Source organism: Calonectris borealis, chromosome 9 (assembly GCF_964195595.1).
Source record: "Calonectris borealis chromosome 9, bCalBor7.hap1.2, whole genome shotgun sequence".
NCBI lineage: Eukaryota > Metazoa > Chordata > Aves > Procellariiformes > Procellariidae > Calonectris > Calonectris borealis.
This window is the reverse complement of record NC_134320.1, coordinates 2762731-2786828: the sequence shown is the minus strand read 5'-3', so window position 1 is coordinate 2786828 and position 24098 is coordinate 2762731. Positions and strand designations below refer to the sequence as shown.

At 41.6% G+C, this 24098-nt stretch overlaps 1 protein-coding gene across 1 annotated transcript in view; it reads right to left on the bottom strand.

Moving 5' to 3' along the window:
* PPP2R3A (protein phosphatase 2 regulatory subunit B''alpha) overlaps positions 1-24098 on the bottom strand; it is a 58125-nt gene that overhangs the window by 17444 nt on the left and 16583 nt on the right. Inside the window, exons 3-6 of the mRNA XM_075157921.1 lie at positions 8320-8580; positions 5927-6030; positions 3668-3770; positions 1706-1780 (exon numbers count right to left, since the gene is read on the bottom strand). Coding sequence (XP_075014022.1) covers positions 1706-1780; positions 3668-3770; positions 5927-6030; positions 8320-8580 — 543 coding nt within the window. The remainder of the gene's footprint in view (positions 1-1705; positions 1781-3667; positions 3771-5926; positions 6031-8319; positions 8581-24098) is intronic.

Sequence of the window (24098 nt, the reverse complement as noted above, 5' to 3'; positions counted from 1 at the left end):
ACGGCTCAGACTGAAGTAGGAAAGCACAGTGGAGGCACAAGCAGAACAAGAAGCACTGAGGAGCTTCATGCACTCATGAAGGGTCCGGTTCTGTGACTGCTTTATGGTCACACAGGACCTCGCCCAGGCAACAAGGGAAGTTGTGGAAAAGGACAGAGGAAGGAAAAGGTGTTGCCCTTTTTAGTAACAGCCTCCACTTCAGTTATCTTGAAGTGGAACTTCAGCTTCACGCAACTGGTCTCTCAGACCAGAACATACATTGCACCCCAATGAGGTCCAGAAAGTGCAGCAATTGCTGCTTCGGGACACCAAGGGTGATCATTTGGGGGATTACTCCACAAAGATATTTGTTTCTTGCCTTTATTCCCTCCTATAGACCCTGAAAAATACAGGAACAGCACGTGACTTGAGAAGAACCCGGAAAGGCAGATGCACAGAACTGCCTTTGTCACCACCCAACAGCCAGCATGAGGACAACCACGCGTTGTATCTTGACCTGCTCACCAGCAAAGAACAACTGGTTGATATTGCAGTCAGAAACCGATGCTAATGTGACCTTAAATCTTTCAGCTCTCACCTCCTCCGTGTACTTCAAACACCAAATACCAGGGTACATGTGCCACAGGCACCTTCCACACTCACCATAATTCCCTGGCCATTTTTATACCTATTCTGGCCAGTTACTATGCTTATGTCTTGTCTTGCTCCATGGGGACATGATAAAACACTGATGTTCACTTTCATCTTCAAGTGCATCTAAACATTTAAAATTGATTCTTGCTATACATTTTCGTAAAACATTAGTGTGACAGTTCAGGGTTTGCCCAGAGCAACAATGTCTTTCTGCCATCTGTTCCTTACAGGAAAGGAACAAGCCTGTGTCTGCCAGTAATCTCCCAGCTGCCAGTACGTGCTTTAGCTGGCCCCCATGCAGACCCTGGCAAGCAAACAGGAGAAACTTTAAGCCCTTGAGCCCTGTTGGGATACAGCTCCCATCAGGTCTGTCATTATTTGAATTTGTTACCACTGCAGAGATAAAACATCCTAACATTTATACCTTTTATCCAGATTCATACACAACATGAAACAAGCTAAAGGCTTAAAAAAAGTACAAACTTATTCAGGTAAAGCACCAGTCTAACTGCTGACTGCAAAGTCGGAACAAAGCTACAGAACAAAACCCAACAACAAACAGTAGCCACAAAAGCTCAGAGACTCAGAAAGACTAGATAGGCTTTCTGGCAAGAACGAGAGGCAGAGGAGTTGGACAGTAGACCCCTGTGTGCAATGGATGCTTTGTACCATGGAACAATCACAGATTCTCCATGCCTAAGTGACAGAAATCTTCAAACATACAGCCTTCCATGTCTCAGCAGCCCAGCAGAATTAGGGGTAACTTAGCAGCTCTCAAAGACCAAAGAAGGACCTCTCATTTTCCTTCATCAGGATTAAAGACCAAAAAAGTTGTTTTTATAGATTTGCTTAAGTCCAGAAAGAATCATTATTAACTTTTTGAGTAACCTCTTGCACACACAGGCAGATTCATTTTTCCTTTGGAAGTAGTTCTTAAAATAACTCATCGCCAGTAATATTGAAAAGACCTGTTTTTTGAAATAACTGAAGGATTTGCTGATGGGAACAGTGGCAAATCACAAAGAGAAGGTTGGTACAGCAGTATCACGGGAGATCAAAGGAGCCAGCCTACCGTCGTAATATACCGGGAATGGAACTCCGGAGCATCCTTCAGGAACGTCAGGCCAGGATGCGTTTCCACCACATCCTGCAAGATAAGACCAAATAAAGTGAAATAGATTTTCTTCTCCTTTTAATGTTTAGAAGTTACTGGGTCTACAAACCAATACTTTTGTTTACTTTTGAAACTGTCTTTGCAGCATTAACAATAAAACTGAAATGACATCTTTTTATCTATAAAGTGAACTTTCTAGAAGCATAAGTAGAATACATTTTCTGGGCAATACGCACCTGTTGGGCCATTTTGATTTACTTAAGGACAGAAAAACAAAGGAAGAGAGTTAGTGAGTAGATGAAAACTCATTTTCATTGAATGAGACAAAAAATTAGTTAGTTGACCATGCAACTATCTCCTCTCCAAGATCTTTTTTTCCTCCATTCATTGAAGTTATTAACATTTATTAGAGCTAGGTGTCAGAAATAAACATTCCTTGAAAGGTTGAGAAAGTTGCCTTTTATGTCCTCCACAACAATGAAAGCTCTTGTGAGCCTCAGAATGCGTACAGGTATGATCAGTGCTTTTCCAAAATTTACTTGAACTACCTGTGGAGATGCCTCTTTCTCAAGATCAGCTTTTTGTAAGCCAAACACTGGCTCATGATGCCAAATCTGCCAAGAAATGCATGACCAAAAACGTGGAGAAACTGCCCAGATCCTGAATGAATCAGTTCAGATCCTGTATGAATCAATGTCTCCGATATTTCTACATGTCTGACTACTCTACCCTTTAAAAAAGTGTTCGAAGTTTTGCTTTGTCTATACCATGACACAACAAAGGGATAGAGCAGACACAGTGCTCTTAGGGGTGCGATATGACCAAATTTTGGCCAGTCTAACTCGATGTCTAATATGATGGTGTAATATGGTGTAATATTGCTAGTCTCTGGTTGCCTGACAAACAAGATTGTACATGCCTTTGATTGCACCAGTTGCTAAAAAGCACAGCTGCAATCAATCAGGAAAGGCAGTGTGCCCAGTGGAGAAAAGATGAAAAGGAACATGAGAAAATTTACCCATCACAGTCCCAGTTTTGTTTGAGACACAGAAACATCCAGTGCAGACACAAAATCCTTCCCCAAAGCAGCATCGCTACAGAGATTTTGCATAGAGGGCAACACAGTGCAAGAGATCTAGGGATATGTGGAAAAGTTCAGAAAATGTATCAACAGATGATCAGAGGAGCAGATGGACCTGATTTATAAAGAAACTATAAAGAAACCCTAAACCTATCCAGAGCCTGCCCAAATGGCCACAAATAATTAAAGAATGACACTTTGCTTTGTTAAAAATATCACATGTGAATAAAAGGAAAAGAAAGAAATTAAATCAGGACGTACAGATTTAGCCTGAACATTAGGAAAAAAAATAAATCAGCAGTGGGACTTGTGCACTAGCAGGTTTAGAGGCATATACAGAACAATCGGAACGGCAAAATTTTTTGCAAAGATTTCCACGTGGTATTGTATCTGGTAGTCTTGCTAGACAAATTCAATTATAATTGTCTTGTCAAGCAACTTTTACAACATTTCTAACGAGCTTTTATGTTGCGCTTGAGTATCAGAGCCATGCATTTTTCACAATAACCACCTAGAGAGATGGGGCAAATTTCAGCCTAGTTACCAGGCACTGATAACTACGAATCCTAACAAGAGGCTAAATAAAGCTTTGAAAATCCTCAGCGACTTTAGCAAGATACATAGCTGGTTGGCACTTACGTAGAATAGTCCACTTAAAGTGGACTTATGCAAAATAGTCCACTTATTTCTATTTCACTCCAAAATAAACCCCATCCAGGTGCTGTTCAAACCAAGGTCTGCATGACTTGGTAAACATTTAAAGACAGGAAAATAAAGAAGTTACAAAATAAACATAGTGCTCTCTCCCCACCCATTCACTGCTGAGCTGTTGCAGGTACCTGAAGTAGCAGGATGAAGTCCTCCTGTTCTAGGTAGTCACAGCTAGGCTTCGCTAAAAGGTATGTGAATCTGGATGCATCATCATGGCAGTTACATAGGATTCTACGAGAGAGATGAAGAGTTACTCCAACTACTTTGTACCTCACAGGACAATCATGAACTATAGATGGATTATGAAGTGTCTTATCACGTTACACGTGTGAATTGTGCAAAATTGACCTCAGACTACCAGCACCCACTTTCTTCAATATCTTTCAGCAGCACCACAGTACTACCACGCAGTGGAGCTTTTTTCATGTTAACATTGCTGTGGTAAACAAGGTTTCTTACTGAAGACTGTTCTTACTTTGATTCCACAGCATCTTAGTAAGTAACCCGACTTTTCAAAATGCTGCATGCTCACTGATCTCATTTGAAGTCAATAGGATCAACCTAATGCGATGCCATAACAGATACGCTCTCCAATTTAATCCTTTACTGTATTTCAATATTTGAGGATATTGCCAAACTACAGTGACTAAATTTTCAACCAGAAAAATCACTCCCCAGAAGGGAAAAAAAGAGCATCCCTTGTTAATTACGGCACAGCTGGCTGCCGTCCACTGAAGTAATGGAGAACAGCCTAATGAGAGAATTAGTAGGACTGAGTATTTTGAAAAGCATGTAAACTCATTCCTTCCATTGACAGTTTGCATCTGTGACACCGATTCTTGTCTCTACTTTCTTCTAATACAAAATACTATGCTGGTTAAAGGTATCACAATTACTTAATTCACTCCAAACAGAAATACTCATGAAAACGGAAACTCCATGACATTTACCAAATCACTACTGAATATCTGTAACAGAAGAGAACATTTGGATATATCAAACACTAAGTTGGTCTGATTTTCAGAAGTATTCTATACCATACCCAGCAATTCCTATTGACTTCAAATGAGATCAGTGAGGATGTAGCATTTTGAAAAGTCAGGTCAGCTACTAAGATGCTTGAAAACAGGCTTCAGCAATTAAAGATAACTGTTTTAAAATTATGGCTGTGTTCAGACAGCTGTAGTCTAACTTTACCAGGAACACTACATTTACTTCTGTCTATCATGTTTCCAGAAAATTTTTGCAACTGTCAGAGGGGAAGAGAAGCGGGGCGGGGGGGGAATCTTTCTAAAAGAGCAATTAAAGTGAGAAACGCATACAAAACTTGGCTTGGAAATGGTGTGGTTAAAAGAATACAGAAGAGGGGCATGACCACCGTCTGCAAATATCTGAAGGATGTGAAAGTCAGGAGTGAAAATATGTGGTATCATACATGAGGGATTAATTAGGAGTAATTGGAGGAACCTAACGAAGGAAAAAATGTTGTCTGTGTCAAGAAAAGCTTACTGATCACAGTCACCCCTAACATTTTTGCAATTTTGCCAGGGTAACTGTTTTGACAATATTATCGCAGGAAATACTTTGGGAACTCAGGGTTAAAGGCTACTTTAAGAACCTGAAGAGCAACCATTAAGTCAAAAATTAGAACTCTCTCTGGATATGAGATGGAGATGTTGTTCAGGTGTTTCACAAAATAGACTAAAGCCTGAATCACCCTGGGGGGAGAAAGATTAGGCAAGAGAGCAAGTCTGTTCCATCTCACACTTCTGACTCCAAGCACCTCTGACTCCAGAGCTCTCAATTTCAAAAAGAAGCCTTGACAATGGTATGTGGAAGTGACTGTCAAACTCCACAGATTTATTATACAGCGTGCTTGAAGAAGGTAATAACTATTAAAGCTCCCAGAGCATCCACTTGTATGATGCTTCTTTATTTTACATTCCTTCTTCCTGTCCTCTAACATTATCACATGCCTTCTCTCCCCATTCCCAAATGGCAATCACTCAGTGCACTAGTGTAGCAGCAATAAGGCCTCAGATAAATATATCCAAAATCCACTGACTTCTATCAGCTATCTCATGAAAGGCTGATATATTTCTAGGGAGTGTGTTAATGTATTTCATATGCCAACCAGACCAAAACACCTCATCTATACAATTGCTTCAAAGTTTGTTGATGCAACATGGAAACAAGTGTTCAGGGAGTTTTGGGGAAGAACACTTAAGCTGACAGAGAGTTTTAAGTCATTTATTTTCTTCTAAATAAGGGACAATGATTTGAAAAGTCTGGTGGAGGGGAAAAAAAGAAAAAAGAAAAAAACAGAGGCTTCTATGGCAGGCTGTTCTCTTTTTCCATAAAGAGAATTTTGCATTTGCTATACTCACTTTCTCCACATAGATACAAATGAGTGTACAGATACACATCCTGTCCTTTCTCCTCCTGATGCATTGAACATAGGTGCTTTCCAGTAGAGTGGGCAGCCACATATCTGTAATGACACACCAGAACAAAGAGGAATACAAAAGCAGTCACAAGAAGAGCCTGCTTGTTTACACACTGAATTCACCATCAAGACTTTTACATAAGGAAAATAAAGTGGTAACAGCACACAGGTTAGTCAAAAAGCTATTTACTGTATGCCAAGGTTCAGAATCCACCAATAACTTTCTACTTTGTCATATGCCTTTTTAAATAGCTGAGAAATACGTCCTGTCAGGCTTAGAAAAGGATCAGAGACTATCAAGCTCTTGGGCTCTGTCTTTGACTGAGCTGTTTAGCAAGATTCCCTGCAAAGTGAAGTGGAGAGAGACAGGCACCTCCTTCCAGAAGGCCACTCAAACCAGCGACCTCACTGACCTACCTTAGAAAAGGATGACCCGTTCTCTACGTGGGCTGACGACTTCTCATTGAAAGCAAGGGAACTTCAATTCTAATTATAGACAATTAATGATTAAATGCCTGAAGGTGAAATGATTCCCATCCTGTAGTTTTCAGTGCAGTGCCTTCCACCTAGAACAGTCCATTTTCCCAACACCACTAGATCACAGCAGGGTAACAAAAAAATGAAAGCACAAACAGAAAGAGGCTGATTCCAGCAAAAGGACTCCCTGAACACAACTTTTTAACTAGCCTCTGCAGAGGCTGCTAGCTTTCAGAATAATAATCAATGAAAGCTCAAGCATTTTGTACTCTCTCATGCCTCAGAAAAGCAGGCTTGAAAATGGCTTCAAACATTCAGCTGCTGACACCTTCAAGAAACCTCTTTACCACAAAGATCTTTCCAGCCACCTTCACGACGCCAGCCAACGTATCAGAACATCTGCAAAACACAGGCCTTGGAGGGAGTGCAGCTGATTCAGGTCAGGCACAGGGAAGAAGGATATCACACCAAATGGAAGGAAGAATATTTTGAAGAAGTAGTTGAGGCATCACTTCTGCTTTCCCCACAAAGCCTCTTTCACCTCTTCTATTAAGCAAGACTATTCTGCAAGTCCATTCTCAACTTTTTGACTGGGCCTGCATGTTTCTTTGGGAACCCCAGTCAGCATAAGAACTGTTTTCGGATTTAGCCATCTTGTGTCAGGTGACTGTACTTCTACAGGTGTTTAACTACTCTGAGGAAAGAATGACGTTTGTTTTCTGCTGTTTTCTTCGTGTAGCTGGTTCTCTCACATTTATTTCAGAGCCCCAAAACTGGTACCATTATCAATAATTCCATGGAACGGAAGCAAGCCTTGCAACAGCTAAATGGCACAGAGCACATCCATGTAGAGACAGATGCAGAGACCAGAAGAAAGGCAGAGGTCTCTTCTGCACCACCCTCCTGCTTTTCCCAGTTTGAACATGACAGGCCACACACAGTTGTCTGTCTTGTCATAAAATCAATTTCAAACCTTTTTTTGGTCCAGCAAAGAAGTTTTTCTGTTTATGTTTTCAGAGATTGTTTACAAATAACACCACTCAATTCCTCTAAAAACAAACAAACAAAAAACCAACCTAGTCTCTCCTTTCAGAAAAATCTTCCTTCTTGGAAGAGAAGTGCTCCTCTTGGACAGAACATCATTGCTCAACCTACAGTGCCAAAGATGCATTCAGGGCAAACTGAACACATGAGATGAGTCTGACAACTGCTAGTTTTAGATCAGCATTACTAAAAACCATGGTTGAAGGAGAGGAAAATAGAACCACCCATCTGCATCATGCTCCCACACAAGTGCTGTGTTTTGTTCCCTGAAGCCAGGAACTCATTAGCAGACTGTAACAACTCCAAGTCTGCTGACACCTGCATTATGGATATTGAACATATGCATCTCCGTGGCTGAGGGTTGACTAAGCATTTCCCTCTTCTGTGTCCAAGGAGGCGTAGGCTGGAAACTGCTTTCTCAAACAACGCTGCAAAGATCATGTCCAGATTAGTGGGACAGCTAACCACAAAGAAGGTAGCTGGCACTACCTGAAGCCAGAGGCAGACTAAGTTTCTGTTATTTTCTGAGCATAACTATGGAGGAACAGAAAAACAAAAATGCAATTTGTTTCTGGTAAGAAATCCGAAAGAACCATTTTGCAAATCAAAGCAAGAAAAAGCATACACATCAGATGTGACAAACAGCAAACTGAGCTCATTTTTGTTTACTGTTTTCTTAATCTAAACAAAAACATTCAGAGCAAAAGGATATTGGTTCTTTTTTCACTAAAAATAAGAACAGCTGTGAGATACTTTATTATTTTTAAATTCAGTCTTTCTCTGCAAAAAATGAAAAACCTAGAGAATAGTTACCTTAGCAATTTTCCCCATTTCACAGATGTTTGCTTTCTCATCCTCAAACTCTGCAAAGGCTTCTTCAATCCTGGCAATGATTTCTTCATGATTAGTGCAGACATTCGGAAGTCCTTTAGGGAAGTAGAAACGTGGAATGTTTATCGACAAAGGGGTACTGCTGGTGGCTTTATTCACAGGCAGAAGAGTGCAAGGGCTAACCGCGGAGTTCAAAGGGACTGGAGATGAAGTTCCAGGTTTCTTCTCTTGTTTACTTTGAACCTGAAAATATAATGAGTAACAAATACTTTTTAACAGCATGGCATAACAAGCAGGAGAAAATAGTTTGTGCCCCCAGTGATTAGGAAAAAATTTAAAAACACCAACAATCAAATTATAGTGCAGGGATAAAAATGCATGTCTTAAGTACCCAATTAAAAAAAAATCTGCAGTATCAGACATTGCAAATTTAGGATACGTCACTTTCTGCTTTTACGTAGTTTCTGTGCATTTTATGTATGTAGCTGGGGATTATGATGTACTATTGAACCACATGAGAACACACTCTGCAATTCAGCAATACCATAGAACAAGGACAATGCTATTTCTTCTCATGCTGGTCACTGTGTTGTCATTCTGCCCCATGAACAGCAAAGCATCGAAACCTGGTCTTTAGTATTTCCCCTTAGAACTAGAACATCCACCCACCCAAATGTCTTGCCTCATGTATAAGCAAACTTACATTCCTAAAATCGACATTTTCCATCCCTTGGCAACATTATTAGTTTTGCCAAAGTATCACTTCACAGATAAATTAAGAAAATATTTGCAAGACTGCCTTCTAAATTTCAGGAAGTCTTTTATTCTATGCCAAACTTGAGCAGTCCAAGACCTGATTTTGTTTGAGGTACTACGTACTGTCAAAACAATTTTTACATTAGGAATTATGAGCAGCCAGCACAATTTGTCATTGGGTACCCACGTGATACAGCACACAGTGTTAGCGCAAAATGCAAAAGGTCTGTTTACAACGCCAGTTGGAAGAGTCCTTTTGCAGGCGAAGCACCCAAAGGTTTCACTGAGTCAGCACCTACATCATTTGCTGAAAAACGAGGAAAAAAACGGGAATTGAAACTAGGCCTTCCGTATACCTGTTTGAAGCTGGTCTTTTCTGCCATGCCTGTCACCTCTTTTTTCATTAGCTCTACTATCCTATCACTCCTTTTCTGTCTGTAATAAACATACGGCTGATAATGGTGATTCCCACTAGATCACCTTTCTAATGGATCTCTGCGATCTTCTAGTTCTAGCTATACATCAATACTTTTCATAAAAGGCAGCATTTGTATTTAAGTACATAATGAAATCCTAAAATAGGTAATTTTTCAGACATGGGAGGGAATATTTTTTAAACTTTGAAAAGTAGTTACAGTATAAGCAGCAGAATTCAAATGTTGGAATGCCGAGGGATGACGAATTCCCTACTCCCCCATGAATACACACTTTCTTGGGAAAAAGGCGATAGGCTTGCCTATTGCACAACAGTTCGATTGCAAGAGTTATTATTAATATAACAACATATGTGATAAGAGGCTAATAAGGCAACAGTCAAGTAAATACAGCTGCAACTTTCAGTTTGTTTATTCTAACTATTTCAAAACAAAATGGGTTTAGGATAAAGTAGCCAAGTCTGAGTTCACTAAATACAGAAGAATGTATATGATGCACTGACTAAACTCTTTGCCTTATTATTTTCCAGAAACTCAAAGCTTTTTTCTTAACGCATACTAAATATCCCAACTTGCTATTGGTTTGCTCTCAGGAAGGTGAAGAAGTGAGAATTGTAAAAGTTTCCTTAAGCTCTGTTTTTTCTGCATTTTATAACACTTTATAACCCATTCTTCATAGACCATGACGGATGGAAGGATTTTCCTCCTCTTCACTCCTCCATTTCACTGCTCTTTCTTTAAATGGGGAGGACCTCTTCCTTCTTTCAAGTGCTGTCCCACTTCAGAAGCAGGAACACATGTGCTTGCACATACATGCCAGCCCAAGCATACTTTTGTACTGTATTTGCCCTGTACAGAACACATTAACCTGGTGCTTAGGTTCATTTAAGTCCTCCTCTCCTGCATCTTGCAACACGGCAACAGCTGAAGATCACTTTCCGCCTTCAGGTTTTCTGAGTGTATCAACACTAGTATTCAGAGTCAGTATGGTCCTCAATATAGCTCTCAATCTTTGCAGAACAAGACTGATTACCACCATCTGTCCTTCCTCCCTTCCTTAACTTTTCCTACTCTCCCACATACTGCACATCTTTGTGCGGATTCTGAGTGACACTGGAGCTCAAAGTGGGCCAGGAAAGAGGGTCAAAGAGTCTGAGGCTCAAAATGTTACTGGGGCTGAAGAGGGCTGTGGGACAGAGTAAGCATCAGCCCTGGTTACTCTGTCCCACAGTATGACAATGCAGGTAGGAGACTGAAATGGTGGCAGGGGTTAAGCTGGGGGGGAAGTTGGTCACTGACTTCAGAAGCAGCAGCTCACTGGGTTAATAGAAGACAACCCTTCTCCTGGCTTCCTTCTTCTCTTTACTCGGTAGAGTAACAGAAGTAAAACCCAGACAGGCTGAATGTGCCTGGGAAGGGAGCACATGGTCCCAGACCAGCCACTGCTGCATGTTAGAGATAGATAAAGATCCACCCCCCTCGCATGGCTGCCTGCTTCAGTAAGGGAGGCTAAGCAAGAGGGGTGAATAGAGGTCCCCAAGACAGGCCTTCTCAAGAAGCCTCCAACTGATTGGGAAATAGTGAATTGGACCTTTGTGCGTAAGTCAAGCCAGTAATTTGGCTTGGAGGACTCCTCATGCACATCACCACTTCTGCTTCTACAGTCTGCCTCCTTACCCCATCTGCCCTGTCTAGCTAGTGACTTTTCCAGCCACAACCCAACTCTACTCAGTAGTTTTCACTTTCTGGATTCCAGCAGAGGGGAAATCCCTGCTGGTCTCTCACAGCATCATGTTCATACAAACAATGCAAAGCTGAAACAGACAATGAGGTGCCAACTCCAGCGACTTGACTTCTATAATAGGACTTAGCATCAGTTTGTCTTGAAGACCCACTTCTCAGAAACAGGTTTATTGTTCATTGATCTCTTCAATGCACACATGCACTCCTAGCTGTCAGGACTGTAAGGAACTAGAAGAAATGACTCAAATTTAACAAAAAGGTCCACAATCCAAAAGGAAGTAGACCAACATATTGTTCTCTCAAAGGACACTGACTCTTCACTTTAACAATATATCCCCTTCCCTTACAGTACAAGAGAATAATAAAATTCGATTTTTTTTTTCCTGGAAGGCAAAGAGGCATCCCCAGAGCAGACCACCACAACAGCACTGTGCCATTTTCCTCCTCTTCTGCATACATCCCAATACGGCACAAGACTCAAGCTCATCATCCTATAACACAACTCATCTGCTTTGGCCTGGCCTCCACCTTCTCAAAAGCAGAGCAACTCATTTTCCTCCAGGTACTGCCAAAGTCAGCAACACTTGGTACCAGCTCACATAAGCCACAAGTCAGGACCCCAGAATCTACATTAATTTCCTGATCCACAACCACAACACAAGCCAGAAGGTTAGACATCTATAGGAGAAATACAGAGAATGCTGCCAAGCTTTAAAGTAGGGAGCCAGTTCAGGTATAGGTTTGCAGCTGACTTTCCCAGTAAGACTGAATCACTAACTCCTGCTCAGTCCAAGGCAAACAAGGTGGAAGCGTTGCTCATGGATGGCTTCTTTTCAGAAGATTCTACTTCAGGAATAGAAATAAGATTTTTGAACTTTGTCTTCTTCCTTCTCATGTAAGAAATGAGCTGTCTACAACAACACAAAAAGAAAACAACAAGCAGCAACTAGCTCTTGAGGATCCTGCTCCCTAGAACAATCTTGCAAGTTAATACTCTGGGATGGGTATAACCAGATGCCAACCACTATGGAGACAGCAAGGAGGTAATTACAACTATTTGTGAAAAAAAATAAAGCAAGCGATATGAAGGGAAATTCTGTGGGAGTTCCTTGGAAAAAAACAGTTTCTTATTGCAAAAAGTTAACCTTAAATGCTGTTTGCTTAGTGGAACATATTTCTCCAACAGGGATGTGCATTTTCAGAAAGGACAACTAAAAAAGGAAACTACAAATATTGTAATAAATCTTTTAGCTTTGTTACCAATAGCTAACAGACTAACTTTTTTTTTTGCTAAAGAGGAAGGTGAGATTAAAGCTCATTTTTAAATACTGCTCTATAGCATAGTGTAATTTACCTTAACTTGAAATCTGTCTGTCCACTATATCACCTTTGCCAATCATATAATTTATTTATGGACAGACTAAAATAGAGACATCTGCATTATAAATAAACCAGACAGAACTACAGCCTTATTGTAGCTACACAAACAAAGCACAGAGACTAACCCTCTACCATCCAGGTCTGTCTCTCAGGGACTTGCCAGTCGCAGCAGAAAACTCCACGGAAGGAAGTACTATCACGTCAAGTGCTCAAATACTTTCCACTCCTTCCTCCTGGCCCCAATCTCCAACAGGAGCCTAGATAATAAATTTACCAGTTTCTTGGTTTTTTCCAATTGGGATTCTGTAATCCTCTTTTCTAGGGTACAATGACTCAGCCTGGTTTCTCGCAGTCCATAGTGCTGACTTAATGTCTCCTTCCATTTTTTACAGTTCCTGTCTTACTGAAGTGTGATGGTAACTGGACACAAGCCATCCTCAAGGATCACCAGTTCTCCAGAGCTGATTTGTATCTTTCGCCCTAGACTTTCTCTCTTCCTTTCCTTCCCTGAAGCCCTTTCCCATCATTGTGTCTTTCTGCTGCCTCTTTTTTACCCATCTCGAAGGGGGGTAAGAACAGCAAAGGTTCATCTGCACATGGCTCCTAGCAGCACAAAGAGGACAGGCTATGAGAAAATGCATTTCTGGAGAGAATCTTTTCTACTATAAATCGTAAACTCACCAGCAGAAACAAAGTCCAATCACAGTAAAACACAAATGAAAACAAACTCTATCTAAGCAACACAGAATCACAAAAGGATTTAGGTGGGAAGGGACACAGGGCTAATTCTAAGGCTAGATCAAGTTCCTCATGGCCTTATTCAGTTGAGTTTTGAAAACACAGACTTCACATGCCTCCACTGACACATGCGCCTATAGATCTTACACACGCCTTTCCCACAACTGATATACTTCAGCCCACACTCCACATGCTTCCCTGAAAACTCCATAGAGAAAACAACTAGTGTGCACCCAAATTAATTCAGACAGAAAGACAACAGTGGGCATAAACCCCCACTCCACACAGAACCCCCACTGCAATTCTCATCTGTCCTGATTCGCAGATGACACTTACCTAGGGGGAGGGCTGGCATGATGAACGGCAGAACCTCAGGTGTGTGAGACACCTTGACAAACTGTTCAACTACTTCCATGAGAAAAGGTGCCAAATTCTCCAGCTGTGCACAGCAACCCCAAGCACCAGTTCAGGCTGGAAATCCACTGGCTGAGTAACAGCCCTGCTGAAAAGGATGCGGGGGAGATGGAGCCTGCAGCATTGTCTAACTACAAATAAGGCAGATGATGTACTAGACTGCATTAGGAGTAGGGCCAGGAGAACATGGGAAGTTATCATCTCCTCTGCCTGACACCAGTGAGACTGCATCTGGATTATTGTGACCAGTTTTGGGCCTTCGCTTCAAAAGGGATGGGGAGAGACCGGACAGAGATCTACAAAAGGCAAATCAGATAGCCAGGGTCAGGAGCACGTGGCAGGAGAGACTGAGGGGCTGGGCCTGTTTAGCCAGGCAAAGAGGAAGCTAATCGCAGCCTACAGTTATTTGAAGCACAGTTACAGAGATCGTAGAGCCAAACAGTGTAAAAGGGGCAACAGCCATAAATTGCAGCTTGGGAGGGTTAGGCTGGACAGTAGGAGGATGAATTTAAGCGAGGGTAGTACAGCCTGCAAGAGGTCACCAGAAGGGCGTGGGAAGAATCCTTATCCTTGGGGAGTTTTCAAGACTCAGAGAAAGACAACTCTGATGTGACCTAGTGTTAGGAACAGTCTTCCTACAAGTGAGATGTTGGATTAGACACGTCCCTTCCTACCAACACTGCTATGGGAGGGTCTCTGATATTCCATGAAGAGTCCTGCAAAAGACGAGCACGAGAACTGAAATTTACAGCTCTTAAAAGAGATACAGGTTTTACAAAAAACCTTCTCCTCCCTTGCCTTTCTGGCCAACATCTATGTGTTCCACAAACTACCTATCACTCATCTCTCTGCTCCCTATCACTGCCTCATTACCTTTCCTCCTGCTAGCACTTCTTCTGTACTTAGCGAGTCCAATTACCTCTACTCTCACGTCATCTCACACTAACACACCCAAGCCACAACGTATAGCCCATAAGGCACAAAAATTAACATCTCGCTGCTGCCAAGTGGGAGAACTCCCACCTCTGTCCTCCACTCCCAAATGTACCTTGTCATTGCATACCAAGTGCCAGCTCCAGAGCCTGCCAGACACCTCTGTGAACCAATTTAACTCACTTGGAAAGGCAGAAAATGGACTTAGCTTTGCTGCTGGATGATCTTATACCATGTTATGAGTTAAGCCAGCTCACAGAAAGGCCCGTGGGACCCAGTGCAAGACAGGGGTGACACACAGTGAGGAGGTAGCAAGAGGGAACAAGTACTGGAATAAAGAGAAGAGGAAGTAAGACCATCTTTTTTCAGCTGCAATTGCCCACTGCATTAGTTCACTTGCCTTGGATCTGCAGCCCCAGAGCAGTTATTCTCCTCGCATTTAGCAGTGAAGGTCGCTGCTTCTACTTCAGACCAGGCGGAGGGCTCGTGTACCAAAGGCTTGTCAATCTTTCCAGTTGGTCTACTAGATCTTATCTCTCCCTGCAAACCATACCCTGATTATATCCTTAGGTGAGCAGACTAACTCTGGAGAGTGAACTTAGCTGTGCTGCATGGTCCTTGTTAGTCTCTTCTAAATTGCTCGTGGTCCCCGCCCAAGCTATTACTACACATCATTACTTCATGCAATTCTCCTCTAGGGAGTGAAAAAACATGTTCCAGAGATTAACCTCATATATGTACTTCAACCTGTCACCAGAAATCATGAAAACAAAATGTGCTACAATATACTCTGGAGCGATTTTAATAGCGGTTTCTTAGGAAACAGCTGCACTGCTCATAATTTCAACTTTTTAACTTCCTCAGTGGGTCACTGATTATTTAAAAATAGATGAAGGTCAAGATGGGCTGATTTCAGCATATTGTGACCCCCTGTATATCTGGGGCGGCTACATGCCCATTTGGTGTCCTAGCATAAACTACTCCAATCTTTTGCCATCTTTTGTCCCAGAAAGTGAGTACAGCAGCTGGGATTTACGGAGACATATAGCCATGGTACAACTTCCATTTCTTTGGCTACATCTCCATGATCTTAAGGGTCTTTTCCAACCTAAATGATTCTGTTATCTCCTTCAGCCACAGCCCAGAGATAAGGGGAAACAGCACAAAGGAGCACCTTGTGATGGTAAAATCACAAATGCCAAAGCCAGGTAGGCTGGTCTGTGCACACATTTGTACAGTAGAGAGCACAATCCACTAAATACAGCAGAATGTTGTGGTGGTTCCACATGCAACAAGAAACATTCGGAGCACTCACATACACAAATAGGGTTTTTTTTACAAAAAACACAGAAAAGATTTAATATTCTTGCACTACTTCTCCCTATTAAATCACTGCCCTTGCTGTTAATTTTCTCCCCTTGTTTACAAAGACATTTTAACTCTGCAATCTAAGCTTGGAAGGTTTATTTTTAAACCTACTGGTATCTAGCTGCAAATAACTTTCTGCAAATAGACACGCCTAGGGGGGACACAGTTTGATTCTCTGATCCAATAAAGAATACAAAGCAACAGAAAAAGAGAAAGAAATGCCAAGCGTTCAAACCTGGGCCTGCTGGAATGACTTCAGCCTCCTCTTGAATCGAGATGGAAGAACAAAATCACAGCCCTTCGCAAGGAAAGCTAGCTCCCCTCCTAAGTCTGGGTCCCTCCGCAGAGAACTTTCCTTGATCATCATCCTGGTCAGCTCCTAAGCAGATATTGCCCTTTCCAGAAGGGGCACAGGGACTCTGTAGGAGACCACGTCAAGACCAGTACGTTGCTTTCTTGGTTTTGATTTTTTACAGGCAAAAAATGGCAAATGGTTTCAACATACTATGTCTTCTTTCTCTTCACAAGGACAACATCTAGAGATTTTATCTTACTCCTGAAGCCAGACTTCCCTTTTTTAACTGATATTCAAAGTATCTTTCAGTACCACCAGGATCTTCTGCCTCTTGTAATACTTTAATTGAGAAACATGATCTACAACAGAATCTATTTCCCTGCTGGCTACATGACAGACAATCTGTCCTTGGCTTGTAATAGGCCAGGGGTAATACGGGAAAGGAAGCACCCACCACCACTACCAAGAGTGCTAAAATTAGATGCACTGCAGAAGTGGCTAAATATACCATCTTCCCCAATAGTTCTTAATTTATATGCTTCAGTGTTGAAACCCGAGGTACAAACTTGCATCAGTCAGACTCAGCTAGAGTCAAACCACATGCTCTCAGTCAAGGCCCGTGTGCATATGATGCTAGTGGTTTGAGGTCCCTGCTTCTGAGGTGATGAAGCAGAAGATCAGCATTAGTTCCCACTCTAGACCAAAGGCTGTAATTTTCAAAAAACATAAACTTTTCCTTCTTGCTTGGAAAAAACAAATCATCTAGTTTCTTTAATGCCAAGCAAGCACATAAGGATTATCTTGGTTAATAAGCTCAGGCATTCTAAAGCAGTTCTTAAGAAAACTGTTTTATAAAGACACCAAAATGTATCATTCTTTTTATTCACTTTTTCCATAACTCTCACAAAGCAAAGGCAAAGCAATTCTCAGTGGACAATAGTCTACTCTATCTGAGCGACCTTGAGCAAGAAGGCTTCAAACTCTTGCTCAGATTTTGTCTAGGCTTGCTAAAAGTGTATTCTCCCTCTCCTATCAGGACAACGGTGCTGAACAAAGGCCTAAATCCAGTTCTTACTCCACAAGATGAACAAACACCTAGTCCCATGGCCTCCTTTCCCTACCTGACTTCAAGAGTCCTAGCTACTTTGCCAGTTTACTTTGTAAGCTTAGTAACACAGAACAACATCCGATTTCTAGCTACTAGGGCTTGCTTTTTTCAAGATACTACATTTGAAATGAAAAGGTCTCGCTGAGCCTCATCAACAGAAAGCTTTTATCAGACCACATGTGCCTCTGATATCCTTCTCCTCCTGGTTTCCCGTAGAGGGCCCAAGGTTACTTCATATACAGCATCACTTAATATAACTGGACTACAGATAGACACAGAAACAGCCTATCCAAAAGGATGCTCTTACCATCATAAATTTGCTCTTGTGCCGTTAATTAGGCTATTTACTAAAGGAGAGACTCCCAGCTGACGTTCACAAAAGGAATTTTTTTTAATGTCCTCATAAATCTGTACCAAAACCCCCAAGATCTCCTGTTGCTTCTCAATCATCAGGCCATGGTCCCACAACCTGGGCTGTGGAATCCAGTTCTTTATGAAAGATCTGAACAACAATGTAGCATAGTTTTGGTGCATTTAGGTCACTGTAGCTATGTCTAAACTGGGAGCTGGAAAAGCTCTGAAGTCCAGGTGTTTATTCACAGCTACAAGTCTGAAGAATCACAAGGTTATTACGATGTCACCAGCCCACTTTGCCACATGCCCTGCAAATGAATATGAAGCCTAACAGAGTGGTAGGATGAGGATGGGAATGAGGAAAGGAGCCCCAAAAAAGAAAAAGGCCGGCAGGAATGTTTTAACTGGAATTGCCACTAAGTGAAGGATACACAGATCCATATGCAAAAGTTTTGGAATACATTTTGTTTTTCTGACTCTGACAATTTTTTCTAAACATTAAGGCAATGCCTAAAGAGCCCACAAAGCTCCACTGTACTGGGAGTCCTGCACATCTCATACAGCAGCATGTCAGAAGGTGATTTATTTTAAATCGTCTGTGTCAAGTGTAGTTACTTCATTTTCCATTGAACTTTCACTCTGCTTACAGACTGCCACCCTGTTTACAGACTGCAGAGGAAGTGTAGTCCAAAGAACCTCTCATACCTACAGCTGCCTCCAGACCAGCTACACGGGGCTTTAAAAGATGTATGCGTGAAAGAGTCATATTGATCTAGCAATCACTAGCTACTTCTTAAAAAAAAAAAACACAATAAAAAACAAAAAACCCACACATTTTTCATTCACAAATCAACCAGTCACAAAAGATCCCAGAAGTTTGGGTTTTTTTGCAGTGACAACCTGGAAAAATACAAGTAATCTGGAGACAAGGCTTGCTGTGTCTGAATTCCATTTTTTTTACAATATAGCAGGTTCCTAGTATGATACTTCCTATCCTCAAAACACACAAAGTGGGTATAAATAAAAACATAAATATACAGTACTATAAGAAATTGAGAGCAAGAGAATCTTATATCAACAGTTTCGAAGTCAACTGGCCAAAATCCACAGCAGAAAAATCTGGTATCAACAGCCTACAGATCAACTGAACGAACTGCAGTCAAATTTAGAAATGCCTCCTTGCTGTAAGTGACACAGTTTAAAGCGTGAAGGTGAGAGATGTCAAATTGAAAGAGGTGTCAGATTGCCTTGTTAGCCATCAGAACACAGAAAGAATCTCACCTGTGCCTAAAGCTGGAGGCTTAGTCCTAAAAGATTTGGATGATTTAATCATCACAGGATTTAGCTGTACCCCAAAGCCTGGCTGCAACAATTCAATGCACTCTCTATAGCTGAGAAGGGCACCAGCTTCAACTGTTTTCAAAACAAATTAAACTTCTCCAGCAACAGTGTGACTTTCTTGGTTTTAGAGTCAATGAGGCTGAAAAATTCAACATGTATCACTAGGCTTTGTTTCACCTACCTTTAGATGTCTACTTCAAGATAAACCAATTTCACACAAGCAGAGACTGTATCTGTTCTGATTACAAAAGGTGCCCACGTGTCATGAACATGTCCCTAAGTATTTGGTATCAGTTCTTTTAATTCTTTAATTTCATCTGATTTTTTTTTTTCTGTGTCATCTTTGATTCTGAGATACCTTAAGATTCACTTACTATTTTCATTTATTGCAATAATTATTACCAAACAGAAAAAAAAATGCCCCCTTTTTTTACTATTTGGGTTTAGAAATAATGAATAATTGATGTTTGAAAAGAGTGCAGATTGTGTCTATAGCTTAATTGACAGAAATTATCAATATCTGATCAAAACAATTTGTAATATATGTAGACGAAAGCTGATTTTCCAGAAAGAGTTTTCCATTATATTTTGGATGCATTTTGAAAAAATTTAACAAAGTTAAAGTCACTATGATGTTATAGAAGAAACTTTTTACAGCTAATTGCCCCACAAGACCCTTCATAAGCATATCATTAAATTTGCAAAACGAAGCAGCACACAGAATTACGAAGTAGCATTTTGAAGGGGCAGAAGTACGAAGTTGCCAGATCAACCTTAACTTCATGTATGATTATGAAACAGCCTTAATTCCACTCAGAGCCATCTTCGGGCCACCTGTTTAAGCATGCAACATAGACATTTTGATACATAAAAGCAAGGTGTGTGGCCTCAGGACAATGTTTTAGGTCACAGTAAATTAGGAACACTTCTGAGAGTCCCAGCAACACCCCCCCATCAGTCATTCAGGTGAAGTAGGATTAGATAGATGCTACCTAGAGCCAGCCCAGAGGAAACATGTGGCAGCAGGGAACGGCCTCTGGATACCTGACTCAAGGCTCTACCATCTGAGATATAATGTGGTTAGACAAGGTGGTCTGAGACTATTTCTCGACTCTGTAAACCCTCTTCCTCCCCAATCACAGAACCGTTTAGGTTGGAAAAGACCTTTAAGATCATTGAGTCCAACCGTTAACCTAGCACTGCCAAGTCCACCACTACACCATGTCCCTAACTGCCACATCTACACGTCTTTTAAATATCTCCAGGGATGGTGACTCCACCACTTCCCTGGGCAGCCTCTTCCAATGCTTGACAACCCTTTCTGTGAAGAAATTTTTCCTAATATCCAATCTAAACCTCCCTTGGCGCAACTTGAGGCCATTTCCTCTCGTCCTATTGCTGTTACTTGGGAGAAGAGACCGACCCCCACCTCGCTACAACCTCCTTTCAGGTAGTTGTAGAGCGCGATGAGGTCTCCCCTCAGCCTCCTCTTCTCCAGGCTGAACACCCCCAGTTCCCTCAGCCGCTCCCCATCAGACTTGTGCTCCAGGCCCTTCACCAGCTTCGTTGCCCTTCTCTGGACACGCTCCAGCACCTCCATGTCCTTCTTGTGGTGAGGGGCCCAAAACTGAACACAGGATTCGAGGTGCGGCCTCACCAGTGCCCAGTACAGGGGCACGATCCCCTCCCTGCTCCTGCTGGCCACACCAGTTCTGATACAGGCTACAGTCTCTGTCCAGAAACAGTTGTACCTCCCATTTGACCTCAGTGTGAGCAATTCCATTTACTAATCTGGCAGAAAACAAACCTAACTAAAAATTTTTATCTTGTATACAAGCATCATAGCATAAAGAAAGAATCAAAACCATGCAACAGTAAGTTGAGGCATGGGGGAGAGAGAAATGGAAAGAAGGACTGCTCTTTCTGGCTCCCTACACCATGAGTAATCCTTTTGAGAAGATTTACCCAACAGAGGAAGGACAAAAAAGAGGCCTCTTTCTGTATCAAACCCTAGTCCTAGTCTCTGCTCCCAAAATTATTCACATACTTTATCCAACAGCTCTTAAAATGAAAAGCATGAGCAGGACTTGAAGCAGAGCCCTGCACTACTCAAACTTGATTCTGAAAACAGAATGAGTAAGTTTCTCACAGACTTTTCTACGGTACTTTCACTAGAGTACCAAGTACTCTGCAAGCGTTAACTGAATTTAACTACTCCGTCATCCTGTGCAGATGGCAGACCAAGGGCACAGAGGTTAAGGTCAAAAACATCCACCACTGAATTTTCCAAGGACTTTGCATAACATGACATTTTATTCAAAAGGTAGCAGCACCCTTTCCCTTCCAAAAAAAACCCACCAAAACCAAACAAAAACAAACCCCTGACACCCAGCACTTCCACAGATCAGGTCAGAGAATCCCAACAGTCCCAACTCCACCTTCTTCGCTACTCACTGGTTCTAGTTTCCCCCCATTTCCCTCACACCTGCCAGTCCACCCAGGCTTCACTCCTTATTGCCCTCCTATCTAGAGACAAAAATATAGAAAAATATTTGGGTTTTTTGCTAGCCTCTAACAGACAACTGAACTGTTTGCACTGAACTATTTCTTTCAAAAATAACATATTAAAAAATCAGCTTAAGACAGGCACATGGAACAGGAAATTTTAAAACAAATAGTTAGAGTTTCAGAGATAAGCAACGGAAAACTGGATCTCAGAATGGGAAATGTCGGATAGTCTAGAAGTATGCAATGCTTCCTGGCCTGCCTGAAAGAAGCATGATGCACTCATTACTTGCCCTGTAAATTGATGGAGTTCTTGAGTATTCATGTCCTAGTTTCTAAATATTTTGGTTTTGAAAATGAAGAGGGAAGTAATTCCATTGTTCTCTGTGGAGGATCATAATTGCTTTTATGATAAAGGAAAAGTCTGTTGCTGATATAAGTTAGCACAGATTTCTACACAGATACGCCAACTAAGCCAGCAAACAGTCTGGTCTAAGTGGCTCTCCCTTTCCGTTTTCATTGCTTAGGATTTGAGGGATATTAAAACTGTCACAACCTTAATAAATGAAAGCTGCACTGTGTTTTCATCAGTATTAGATCTCTGGGGATTTTGTGTGTGCACGCAACTATTTGATAACAGTTTTATGAGCCCTAAGAAAATATAACAAATACTTTACATATTATTCATTCAGGCACACTGTGCAATACTGAATCAGAATCCACATGGAGCTCCAGCCAGATGCAGAGTTATCCAGGGACATGGATGTATTCCCTAGATGCTATACCTGGAGAGGGCCTCGTGTCCACAGCCAAGAGTGTGGCCACATCTGTACTATAAATGACAGCAAACCTCAGAATAAGTGTAGAGCCAGCAGTTCAGATGACTTTTGCCCACTCTGCTAAGGGCTAACTCCCTCTGAATGGTACCAGCTGCATCCACGCTGCGCAGTGCTCAGCCCAGGCCCCCTCCAGCTCCTCTGGGTCCCCAAGACAGTTATTCTCTCTCACGATCTTTGGTTCTAGACATCTACACAAAGCAAGGGTTGTGCTGCTGCATGGAAGACAAGAGCTCTTGTAGTATGGGTGCACGTTATATGTCCATAGAAGGCAGGCTGGGAGCAAACTGACACATAGGCTAGGTGGGTGAAACAGGGAAAGAGAAGCTGGTAAGGTACCAGACAGATAAGCTATTTGACAGTGTAAATGCATCCAGTTTTCAAGTATCATAGAAAAACTGCTACAAAGTCAGTGTCACACTTTATCAAACACATTTTTGTTTGAATTTCACCAGTTAGAAAGTTTTGTAAATTAATACACAAGGCAAGAATAGCTATTAAAAGTGATCACTTTAGAGCTCTTGGAGCTGCTTAATTCTACACTCTTCGAAGAAAACACCTCTTTCCCTTGCTGGAGATATCAGACAAGGTTATGCTCACCATTTTCTGCAAGCAAAGATGCCCAGAGAAACATCAGAAACACTTGGAGAGCCTAGTCTAAAGAGATCTCAGCACTGTCATGTACTGTCAGACACATCCCACCCACCTCCTTTCAGAATTGCACCAAATACCTGTATTTTCAGGAAAACAGACAGTTTTGAAGACAAGCACATCATGCTCCAGCTGGAAGGAGCTGTGAAAGTTCACTTATAACCTGGGCACTTTTTAAGTGCCTATGTGGAAGGTGAATTTGGGAAATTGAAGCCCTCTCCATATTTTCTGCACACTTGGAAGTTTGGCACCAAGTTGTCTTGAAAATTTGGCACTTGTTATCAAATGAAAAGCACTGAGGGCTGGACAGACAGCCTTGGTTTCCCTCTAAAGCAGGCTCCCATCAAGACCCTTTTTCCTGGGAAAACTTACTCCTCATTTGAGAGATACATGCAATGCAGACTCCACAATGACACTATGCACTAGGGACAGGGAAAAAATTAAATCTTCCTAGATTCTAACCTTTGTGCCATGGAGGATCTGTCTCTTTAGGAACTAGTGATGAGGAAGACAACAAAGGCTGTTGGAGTCTGCTCGGAGATGGGAAACAGAGAGGTGGAGCATTCAAGTTCTCATTGAACCAGTGAGAGCCAGTCCAATACCTGCTCCCAGCAATAAAGTAGTTAGCTAAAAAATTGCTTCTACCCTCTATTATATAGGACCCATTTAAACCACAAGCAAACAGCCTACAGGAGCACCAGCAGGAAAGGAACAAGCTCAAAGGTGAAACTGCACGTCAGGGCATATTTTGTTTGCTTAGGAGTTTTAGTTTCCTTTTTTTGTTTGTATTTAAATAAATGCTACCTTTCTGCCAGGTTGAGCATGTTATTCCACACTGCAGCATCCAAAGCACAAAGAATCACTTAGCAGATGTAATTTACCCCACACACACACATTTTCCCATG